This window comes from Camelus ferus, chromosome 34, assembly GCF_009834535.1.
Source record: "Camelus ferus isolate YT-003-E chromosome 34, BCGSAC_Cfer_1.0, whole genome shotgun sequence".
Taxonomy (NCBI): domain Eukaryota; kingdom Metazoa; phylum Chordata; class Mammalia; order Artiodactyla; family Camelidae; genus Camelus; species Camelus ferus.
The window spans coordinates 20,718,653-20,730,689 of record NC_045729.1 but is presented as its reverse complement, the minus strand read 5'-3'; the positions used below and the strand labels follow the sequence as shown (position 1 = coordinate 20,730,689).

Genomic DNA, 12,037 nt, shown 5'->3' with positions numbered 1-12,037 from the left:
TCTAATCCATGAGAAGCGCCTGGATCGTGGCTCCTCACCCCTGTCCATAGACGCTCCCTCCCCGCTGGCGACAAAGCATCTCTTTCAGCCACAGGAAAAACAGGACCTACCAATGACGTAGATGTCTGGGCCTAAGCTTTTTCACCTGTTTTAAACATTTCTGGGAAAAAATTGTGAAATAACATGCATACAGAGAAGTGTAAGAAAGAAAGATGTAACAATGTGTATTTTGTCGTTAACTATCACATCAGCCCCACAGAAGCCCCACTCACGGCCTCTCCGGGTAGGACCCGCCCCCCCCCCCCCCGTGGCGATAACAAGGGTGGTGGACTTCAACAACAAGCCAAAATGGGATCCACCACATCAGTAAACAAGCCCCACGTCTATCAGCAGATGTAGAAAAAACCATTTCATATAATTCGGCATTTATTCCCCAATCGCTTATGCTCCTTCTGCGTTTTCCATTATTTTGACTCTCTGTGCTTGATTCTCCACATTTCCCAGACCTCTCTGCAGTTCAACCGTTCTGTTCACACGGCTCACACAGCTCAACAACGAAAAACAGACAATCCAATAAAAAAACGGGCAGAAGACCTAAACGAGCAGTTCTCCAATGGAGACACACAAATGACCGACAGGCACACGAAGAAATGCTCAACATCACTAATTATCAGAGAAATGCAAATCAAAACTACACTGAGGTGTCACCTCACAGCAGCCAGAATGGCCATCATTAAAAGGTCCACAAACGATAAATGCAGGAGAGGCTGGGGGGATAAGGGGACCCTCCTACACTGCTGGTGGGAATGTAAATTGGTGCAGCCACTGTGGAAAAAAGTACGGAGATTCCTTAAAAAACTGAAAATAGACTTACCATATGACCCACATGAAAAGACACACATACCCCAGTGTTCATAGCAGCACTGTTTACAATAGCCAAGACATGGAAACAACCTCAATGTCCATTGACAGATGACTAGATAAAGAAGATGTGGTGTGTATATACAATGGAATACTACGCAGCCATAAAAAGAATGAAACAATGACATTTGCAGCAACATGGATGGACCTGGAGATGATCATACTAAGTGAAGTAAGCCAGAAAGAGAAAAGTACCATATGATATTACTTACGTGTGGAATCTAAAAAATGACATGAATGAACTTACTTACAAAACAGAAAGCAGACTGACAGACATAGAAAACAAACTTACGGTTACCAGGGGGAAAACCGGGAGGGAAGGGATAAATTGGGAGTTCCAGATTTGCTGATACAAACTGTCACACATAAAACAGACAAACAAAAAAGTCCTATTGTACAGCACAGGGAGCTATATTCAATATCTTGCAATAACCTATAATGAAAAAGAATATGAAAAAGAATAGATATAAATGTATGTGTAACTGAACCACTATGCTGCACACCAGAAACAAACATAACATTCTAAACCGACTATACTTCAATAAAAAAATTAGAAAACTCTGCTTACAGCTGTGTCACATCTTCTGCAAGTCAAGTCCCTGCACCCTTCACATTTGCTATTGCAGTCAACGTTTCTAAAATCTACATTTGTTTCTTTTCCCTTATCTGCTGGTTCTCTGGAAGATGATCAGCCTTGTGCCTGAGCCCTGTGAAGACAGTAAACACGATTACTTTCACGTCTGCATCTGGTCCCTCCAGGATCTGCGTCCCTCGTGGGCCTGTCTCTGCTGTCGACAGTTTCCGCTCCACGTCACTCATGTCACCTTGTCTCTCTGGGCACCTGGGTATTTTGTAATGTGAGTTAGGCCTTGTTTTTGCAAAACTGTTTTTCAGAATAACAGGAGAACTTTGACGACACCCTTCTGCAGAGGGCTCCTGTCTGTTCTTGTCACGCGTCGTCCCCAGGTTTTTGAAAAGAGAAGGTTTAGAGTATTTTGCCCAGTGATCCCTTGTTCTCAGCAGGAGATCTGATCCAAACGACCTCCTCTGCCATCTCAGAAAGTGATAGTGACTGCCCCTCCCGAGGAAGACGGTCCCTGGGGAAGTCCCCTCGTCAGAGTTTCCCTACTCCCCCGCCCCAGAGCCGGCCGCCTGGGTCTTTGAATTTGTGGACACACTCTGAAGGGCTGGGAAATCTCTGCCAGTCAGTTCTCTCGGTGCCGGACCCTGCAGAGGGCTTCTCAGGGTGAAGTTCCCGGGGACTGGCCGTGCGCAGCGACAGGCTGATGATAAGACTAGACAGGAGGGAGCTACGGCTTGATTCCAGCCTCTGCTGAGTGTCCCTCCTCTCAGATGCAGGGAGAAGGTGCTGCTTTTAGGAGCATCGAAACGTGTCTCCGAGAGGTTGGTGGCCGATGAGATGCACTCACCCTGAGTTACTGGGTTGGGTGACGTCCTCAGATGGCCCTGCAGGGCCTGCCTCTGTCATTCTTTTTCCAACAAACACCATTACACCAGGCAACTCACCGCGTCTCTTCCTGGCTGTTCTTCAGGTAGAATTTAACAGAGAACCAAGCGTGTTTATCGCTGAACAACTTACGGTGACGCTGCACCGTGAGCTCAGCTTTCTAGGCATGGTCCTAGGATCCAGGACCCCAGACTCACTTATTTCCCCCTCTGGCTCAGATTCCTACTAATGATCAAATTTTTTCTAGAGGGAAAGATCTCCAAACATTATGATTAGTTTTTTTAAGAGATTTCAGATTTACTAGAAAAAACACCAGGCTGTTTCCTCTCCTCCACTCACAGCGGTGTGACCTTGGCAGTCAGGCCATCTTCACAGTGAGGACAGCGGAGGAGGCAGCCCACCTGGCTCTATGAGGTGCTGGGTTGTTATTTTCCAAATATCCTCAGAAAGTACCTTTCCTTCCTCCAGCTGCTGCTGTCCCCCCGATGCACGGCAAGTCCTCAGCAAACGTGTGACCAGGGGGCCAGTGCATCATTTTTATCACATAATACAGCACTTTTTATATCACACCAGAAAAATACCACGTATAACTTACATAGCCTGTATCCGCCAACATACCAGTCCTTCATTTTGTGATCTAAAAGTCAAACATGCTTCCATTTCCAGCCACTTTGGAGAAAGTGGTACCAGATGAGCCCTTTCACCGTAAACATTAAAAAACTGGACAAAAAAGAGGCAATAATTTCCCGAAAGGGGACACAGAGCAGCACAGGGCCACAATCTCCGCGGGAACTGAAACGCAGGTTCCTGGCGGGCAGCCCAGCTGAACCGCCCGCCGAAGGGTCGGCTCTCTCAGGAAGGGGATGGCCTCTATGCCGACCACTCACGATTTCAGTGTCCGGAACAAAACCACGAGACACATAAAGACACGGGGAAACGTGATACACAGTCAAGGAAAAAACAGTCAGAGGGGACTGACAAGATTGCTCAAATGTTGGACTCAGCAGACAAGGGCTTTAAATGGCTTAAAGGATGTTTAAACAGACACAAACCACTATGTACAGAATGGATAAACAGTAAGGTCTTACTGCACAGCACAGGGAGCTATATTCAATACCTTGTAATGGCCTATAATGAAAAAGAACATATGTTGTATGTATGAATCACTCTGCTGTAAACCAGGAACTAACAACGCTAGTTCAATTTTAAAGAATCAACCACCTTCAAGTGCCAAAAAAAAAAAAAAGAGAATGTTTAAAAAGAATTAGAGGAAGATATATTTAAAGAATAAAAGGTGTATATAGTCTTAGAGAAAGAACAGATAGGGAACACCACAGATAAATGGAAGCTATAAAAAGGAGCCAAGTGGAGATTCTAGGACTGAAAAGTAACTGAAATAAAAAATTCACTGAACAGGCTTAATGAAGAAGGAGACGGCAGAGGAAAAAAGTAATGAACTGAAAAAATAATGGATAGAAGTTATTCAGTCTATAGACACAGAGGAAGAAAGACCCCAGAAAACTGAACAAAGCTTCAGGGACCAATGAGATAACAGCAAGTGGCCGAACATGAGTGCAACGGGGGCCTCAGACAGAGAAGAGTAAGACTGGAGTAGAAAAAAACACTTGAAGAAATGATGGCCCCAAACTCCCCACACCTGAGGACAACCGCCAGTCTGTGAATGGACCAGAACAGCTCGGCATACTCTCAGCAGGACAGATACACAGTGAGGCCGACCGCGGCCAAGCACTGAAAACCAAAGACAGAGAGAACGTCTAGAAACAGGCAAGGAAAAGGAAGCAGACGCACAGGGAACTGCGATGAGAAGACTGGAGACCTCTCCCAGAGACAGTGGGGCCGGGAGAAGTGGGACGCCTCTCTGAGAGCAAGAACTGCCAATCAAGAGTTTCACATCCACACATGTTCTTCAGGAAGAGGACGGACACAGACATTATCATACAAATGAAAGCTGAGCGAGTTCATCACAGCAGACCTGTGTTACAGGAACGCTGGTGGCAGGTGGGAGGGCACAGCTCAGGGGCAGAGCCCATGCTTGGCACGCACAAGGTCCTGGGTTCAATCCCCAGGACCTCCATTAGAAAATAAAGAGATTTGAATCCAGACTTGTTTAAATTAAAAAAAGAAAAAGAAATGCTAGGGATGTCTTTCAGGTGATGGGAGATGACACCAGAAGGAAACCTGGATCTACACAAAGGACCTGACAGTCCCACGAACGGCTCACTTACGTCAGCGAGCGGCAAAAAAGCCTATGTTGTACTTTTTCTCGTAATTTAAAAGACAGCTGACTGTTTAAAGCAGAAAATATTAACACAGAGTGGGGTTTACAACACCTGTCTATGTAGAAGATGTGTGAAGACCACACGGGACGGAAGGTGGTGTGAAGGAAAACTGTGCTCTCGTAAGGCTCACACCTGTGACTGTGCACTTGAAATACGTGAGTTTCACTGAATATCAACTGTGCTTCAATAAAGCGGATTTAAGAAATCAAGTGTGAGAGTCCCCCTTGCTCTAATCAGCCTGACTTGGAGGCAGGCGGACGGGGAGCCGGGCTCGGAGAAACACCAGAAGCCAAAATCTGCTGAGTGCGTCTCACACGCCGAGCACAATTCTAAGTGCTCTTACGTACTTATGAGGCGGGAAGCCCCATAAAAAGACCGGCAGGGCCCCCAGGCAGGGCCACTACTCTCCTGCCAGCACCACCCGGTTCCCTGGCCCAGAGGCTCTAGCTCACTTTTTGCCTCTGAAAGGGCTTACTTACCCCTAAAATTCTATTGGTTCCCTGAGCTCACTCCTGATTGGTTATTTCCTTCACTCCTGATTGGTTATTACTCTCATTTCTGATTGGTTCACTTCTCTAACTTCTGATTGGTCAGTTTGTAGTAATTTATTTGCATGCAGCTCACTTCTGATTGCTTATTTCTCTCACTCCTGATTGGTCCATTCCCCTCACTCCTGATTGGTCTATTTCTACAAAGTTTGTTCCTGGTTGGTCAACTTCTGTTGGACTTTATTTGCATATGATGTTGCAGAGTGTAAAACTGGCAGCCTATAAAGGCCTGTGTAAACCTACAGACGGGGTCCAGAGCTTGGAGTGTTAACTCTTGGGCCTGCTGGTGTAATAAACCTGCGTTGTCCAACTCTGAGTGCTGCTTGGTCTCTCGCCGGGATCCAGGTTGCTCTCAGAACTGAGCTGTAACACATTTTTCTGCAACATTCCACCCTCACAACGGTGCCGTGCGGAAGGTACAGGTTTAACCCCCACTTTACAGACCAGGAAGCCAGGGCACTAAGCTCACCTGGCAGCTCAGCGACTCTGAGCTGGGTGATGGGACATCACCGCTTGCGTCCTCAACCACCGTCACTAACTGGCGAGAGGGAACGGATCAAGAGTGACAGATAGCTGGGGCTTGTGTTCTGTGTTCGATCACTTCATGGGACACTGACCGCACTGTATCTTCATTTCCTCTCCCTCATTTTTCTTTCCAGCGTTTATAGATCGTGGGTCACTCGTAAGCCTAAGTGGCCTTTATTGTTACCATTATTTTAAACTAGCTGGCAGTCGCCTTGCTGCTGGCTGTAACTGCAGGCTTGGGATCCCCAGGAAGGAGCAGGCACTCGAGATAAGCCTCCTGAGTTTCTAAGAGCCCTTTGTCCTGGTGTGAGCTACGCCACCTGCCACGTCCCGGGCATGAGGTCGGTGCTTGGGAAGCGCTGTTGTCTGAACCAGATGACGCATTCTGCCCGCGCTGGACTGATGGCGGTTGTACTGGGAGCTGGGAGCGTGAGGGGTCCGCCCGGGGTCACGCCCAGTCATTGACTCCATCTGGATCAGTGATGGCAGATGGAGCTCCCAGCTCCCTGCTGTTCTCTGTCGTCGAAGCCCAGAATGATGCTGTGCAGAAAACTTTAGGGCTGATACAGTTCCACCCTCCCATTTCCCAGACGAGAAAACCGAGGGTCAGAGGTTAAATGACAGGTCACACTGCCAGCCTAGACTCAGATCCCTGGTGCCCCCACTGCGACCCTGAGTGCCTCCCACCCCACCATGAGACCCTCATTTCTCTTCAGCCCCTGTGGCCAGGGTCCAGGGACCACCACAATATAAATGAACCCACATGTGAAGTATCGCCCAGCCCGGATCTTAGGAACCAGGAGGGCACCTGCTGGAAGGCTGTGTCTCCTCCAAGGACACAGCCTGCAGGGGGTGTGCCCCCTTCCCAGAAAAGGGTCTGAGCCCACCTCCGACGGCTCTGGGGCAGCACACCTGCCCGTCTGGAATTGAGACTCCAAGACCCCTCTGGGACAAAAGGAAAGAAAAGGCAGGGGAAGCAGGGGAGAAGGTGAGGGGACTCAGAGGACCAAGTCCAAGGGGACAGGGGAGGGGAAGGGTGGAGGGGAGGCAGGAAGGCACCGGCTGGGACGGAGAAGGAGGCAGCTCGCGGGCCCCACACCCCGGCCCTCCGGGTTCCAGGCGAACGGAGGTCCGGAGCGGGGCCGGCTGCCCGGGGTCGCCAGGCTGCCCAGGGTGGAGGTGGGCTGTGGGCCAAGTCGTCCGTCACCTCCAGCTGGCACGCCCGCCCCACCTGCACCCCGAAGGGGGTTAAGCCACATTAAGCAGGAGGAAGGGGAGGTCCCAGCAGCAGAAAAGGCAGGGGGTGGGGAGGGAGCCCTGCTCGACCAGGGATCTTCTCTGGGACCCGGTTTCCAAAATCTGTACATTTCAGGGCTGGGTTACTTGATCTGCACGTATCAGCTCCAGGCAGCCTGGCGCTCGTCAGCTCGGGAACGGTGAGTGGCCTCTCCGGTGCCGAGCCCTCCTCCCCTCCAGCCCCCGCCGCGGGCACGGGACACTGTTAGGGACCAGGAGCGGGGATGCAAATCCACGGTGGCCCAGCTCCCTCAGGGGACCCCGCGAGAAGCAGCCAAGTATGAAAGCACTCAGGGAAGTTGCCTCTAGCGCCTCTCACCTGCCCCCAGTGGGTCTGATTCACTGGCAGTGCTTCCAGTCAGGGCTGCCGATTTCACAGCCACTAACCCTTGGAGGGAGCCCCTCCTGGGGAGAAGCTGTCTCTCAGGGTGACGGGGGCTCCGCTGGGCACCCAGGAGTGGCAGTAAGTTTTGCAACAGGAATTTTACAGTCAAGGAGCCACTCCTCCAAGAACAGGAGCACAGTGGGCCAGAGCCCTGCAGCGGGAGGTCCAGCCAGGGCGCGTGGAGGGGGCAGGACGCGGGGCCGTGTCCACAGGAGGCGTGCAGGGGGGCGAGAAGACAGAGGAACAAGCCCCTTCGGAAACGTGCAAGAAGGCGCGTGGAGACGGAAGGGTCTTTGTCTCTCGGTGGGCTGGGGAGGCCTGGGCGGGGGGGGGGGGTTCAGAACAGGGACGTGGGTTGTAGAAGGACCGTGCTGGCTGCTGTGTTGAGACCAGGCCGTGACAAGGGAGGAGGGAGAGCCGAGTCCCAGGAGGGGCCACAGTGGGGACCGGGTGAGAGACGGCGCAGGGCTGGGGCTCACGTGGCGGGGCCGGGGGCGGGGTGGAGTCTGAAGGTACAGCTGATGGGGTTTTCGGAGGGACAGAAAGCAGAGCGGAGAAACAGGTTGAAGAGTTTGGGTCTGAGTAACTGGAAGGATGAGGGTGACCTTTTCCAGACGGGAAGGACTCTGGGGATTTGGGGAGCTCTGTTAGGGGCGGGGACGCGCCGAGCTCAGGGGCTATGAGGCCCCTGAGGAGAGGCGCGATGGGCAGCGAGGTGCGCCAGCCTGCAGTCTGAGGAGGTCTGAGCCGGTGGCGCACAGTGTGCGGCTGTCAGAGGACACACAGACGGCACTTAGAGCCAGGAGATGGGGCCCAGGGTGGGCAGACAAGGCCCAAGGACTGTGGTCCTCCCACTGGTCAGAGGATGAGAGCCCGGGGCCCAGCGAAGTGAGGGCAGAGCTAAGCCAGGACAGGGTCGCCAAGCCTGGTGAGGACAGTGGCGCCAAGACAGGGGACCCCCTCCCGCTGGATCTAAGGCTGCAGGGAGTCAGATGACGCGGCCCCGACGGACCACTGGACTCAGCAGCGTGGAGGCCGCTGGTGCTCTGGGCTGGAGGTTTCCGCTCAGCTGTGGGGGGAAGGGAGAAGGCAGGGACTGGAGGTGGCGGACAGGGGAGACGCCCTGGGGAGTTTGGCTGAAATCTAAGGGAGGACCAAATGCTATGACCACGGAGGGGAGGGGGCCCCTGTCCGGGCTCGCGGTGTAGGAGACGGTGATGCCGTCCTCGGTGAGACCAGCCAAGCTGGCACAGGGCGCTGAGCCCCTGGGTCTCCACGCTTCGCTATTTAAAAAGGCGCGCAGACACTACTCCAGTGAGGAAGGCTGACCAGCCTGTGCTTAAGCTCCACAAGAGCCACCTCCTTTTTACCAGGACCCAGAGGAAACGAGACACGCCGGGAGCTGTGTGTTAGCTACCCGCCCGGCCCCACGGCCCCACGTCCACCGCCCTTACTGACAAAACATCTCCCTGAATTCGGGGCAGGGGCTGGCAGGGCCTTGCACCTGAGGGGCGGCTAGCGTCACGGCTCCACCCTCTGGGTGGAGGGCCCGTGGCCTCCACAGCGCAGCTCTGCTGATGGGCGCTCCCTTCTGCGTGGAGCCCCCGTCACTCCGGCCACCCACCTCCTCCTCTCTGCTTAAGGACCTCGAGATGTGCAGATGCGAGTACCTGCATAACGGAAAAACACACTCACACCGCGCAGCACAGGGAGCTACAGTCAACGTCTTGCAGTAACTTATGGCTAAAAAGCACGTGAAAACGGGTACGTGTGTGTTCCTGTGTGGCGGAGGCACTGTGCTGCACCCCAGAAGCCGACACCACGCTGTAAACCGACTGCCTCAGCAAGAGAAATATACCTGTACATAGGCGAGAAAAGCGTGTCTCTGCCCCTCATGCCCGCAACCGTTCCTGCTTCGGGGCAGAGTGTGCTGGGCCCACCGCCCCCACCTTCTCTGCGGCTACCTGTGCAGCCTCTTTGGGACGATGACAGCCCTTGGCCGCTGGGATGGGGGCAGCTGGGGTACGAGCCACACTGAGCAACAGCCCAAGACACGGGTGTGCGGTTTAGCCGTGCACCTCCTTTGTGGGCTCCGCCCTCCGCCACGAGAACCACATGCAGGCGGGTGCTCCCTCCCCACAGGCTCGGGAGCGAGGGGACACGTGGGACCCCATTAAGCCCGGAACGCAGAGCTGCCTCCAGCCTCAAGAGACAGACAGTCTTTCCCGCGCCCTCCTGCCCTGCTCAGGGCCCAGCGCCCTCCACCCTCAGACAAAACCAGTCGTCACGCTGACAGGCGGCCAGTCCAAAAATAGGGCTTCTGCCCGGAGCTGCCCCACGTGACCCGAGAGGAGGAGAGGGCTGGGGGGTGGCAGAGAGAACCTTCTGGACCTCCACTGACGCTCTTCTGGCTGCTCTCGGGAAAGATACAGACAGAAAACCCCGCTGGCTCGCGTACCCTGCGAGCCTCGGGGATCAGCTCACGGCTCTTCTGCTGCAGACGCACCTAAACCCCTGCCCAGGGCCTGGGGCTGCCCAGAGGGCCCCGGGCTGCATTCCCTGCACCACTGCCTCCCTCCGGCCGTGCGCCTGCGGGGGGCCCGGTGAGGACAGCCCGGGGGCTGCGGTGCACAGGCTCACAGCAGAGCCGGTCCTTCACGGCTAAGGAGCCGACGTGAAATCAGGTTCCCGAGTGACGCAGGAGAGCGGGGTTGGGGATGGGGTCACACGCGACAGGAGCGCTCCTACTCACTTGGGACGCCGGACACCAGCCGCAGGGGCCGCAGCACGCGGAACGCCCTCAGCGCCTTCACGTCGAATCCAGCCCCCTTCCCTCCGAGTGCGTTCGCCCCGTCCGCTTTGGTGGCTTGCTCTAAGATGGCAGAGAAGAGCCTGGAGGAGAGGAAGCGGAGAGGAGAGTCAGCTTCCTGCTTGCCCGACGGGGCTGAGGTCTGTGGGGGACGCTGGGGGTGGCAGAGTTTGCAGGTGCACCAGCCAGGACCCAGTCTGGGTGTGTGGCAGGGTCCGAGACCCTCCTAAGATGACTGTCCCTCAGGGTGGGCCCCCCTGCCTGGAGGGTCTGAGCGAGGCCGCGGGCACCCCTCGGTGGGAGCTGACGGCCTGGGCAGAGTGAGGCAGGTGGGGGCTGCTGCCAGGGCCCTCTTTCCGGTACCCTCCCCCACAGCATCCGGGCCCCCCCCTCGTGTGACCAGGAACCACGTTCCCTCTCCTCTCTCCTAACGAGCTCCCCCTGCTTGGATCACAAACAATGGTCCCAGAAACACCGACTTGGAGCTAAAGGGACGGGAAACTGACCGCCGGGCTTAGAAACCTGAGGACCTCGGGGACCCTGGCGACACCTGCTTTGGAGAAGTGACGGGGGCGGGGACAGAAGTCTAACAGACTTGCATTCAAGAGAGGACGGAGGACAGTGTGAGACGGCCCCGCCCAACAGAAACAGCGCAAGCCACAGACGCGGCCACCTGTGCAACTTAAATCTTCCAGAAGCCTCACTGGAAAGGTGGAAATGGAGCAGGTGGAATGAACCGTGATCACAGCTTTTATTTAATCCAACGTAACCAAAATATTACCGCTTCAGCTGTAATACAGAATTTTTAGCGAGCTATTTGCCACTCCCTGCTTTGCACCAAGTCTTTGACACCCGCACCTACAGCACATCTCAGTTCAGAGCCCAGCGGCCACCGTGGCTGCAGGGGAGGGTCCTGCAGAAACAAGCCCTCCCGAGGAATTTCGCTCAAAAGGCAGTAGAAGAAACAGGTGGTTCCCGGAAGAGGGCGCGGAGCTGAGCTCTGCCTGCTGGACTTTAAATGCGACCGTCTGACAGAGACAGCGGGCGGCACAGAAGCGAGGGGACAGCTCCCGGAAGGGCCAGGCCCCCAGGGGGCAGAAGGCCCGATGCCCGCCGGGAGACAGGCGCCCGGGCGGCGGGACGGGTGATGGGTTCAGGGAGGAAGGCGCGTGGCCTGGGCACAGACGCGGTCGTGGGCGCAGACGGAATGTCCTCTGCACCTGTCTTCTCAGTGAAACAGGGAGCGAGGCGTCAGCTGAGCTGTGAAAGGGGAGGGGGTCCTGGGAGCCTGACGGGTCAGCAAAGGTCTGTAAGAGGCACAGAAGAGGCCGGGACGTGCAGTGGGGCTGCCGGCGTCACCCCGGCCGCTGGAGGAGGTGGTCATGAGGGCAAGTGCAGCCACCAGCCCCGTGAGTTCCTCCACCTCCTCCAGTGGCCCAGCTCAGGTACCAGACGGACGTCCAGCTGGGCGGCCCAGACTAGGGCAGGTGCTTGTCCACGTGAGCAAGGAAACCAGTGGGGATGAGGGCAGCTGGAGGCAGAGGCAAGAGAGGTGAAAAGGGCGGCACAGCGTCCACGTGGGCTGGGGGAGCGGGACGAGGTGCAGGAGGAGCAGACTGCCGGGGGCCGGGGCAGAGGGGGCTGGAAAGACGGGCGGTGCCGTCCAGAGGGTAGGAGGCCCGGCTGAGGTAGCGGGGTGTGGTGAACAGTCCTGGCGGGGTCCTGGCCGTGCCCCTGGGAGTGGGCAGCTGAGACAGGACGGAGTCAGCATCCCAGGGAAGGAGA

The 12,037-nt window shown here is 55.2% G+C and overlaps 1 protein-coding gene across 1 annotated transcript in view; it reads right to left on the bottom strand.

The window, feature by feature from the left end:
• CACNA1C (calcium voltage-gated channel subunit alpha1 C) overlaps positions 1-12,037 on the bottom strand; it is a 327,004-nt gene that overhangs the window by 143,313 nt on the left and 171,654 nt on the right. Inside the window, 1 exon segment of the mRNA XM_032473339.1 lies at positions 10,196-10,335. Within this exon segment, the coding sequence (XP_032329230.1) occupies positions 10,196-10,335 (140 nt within the window).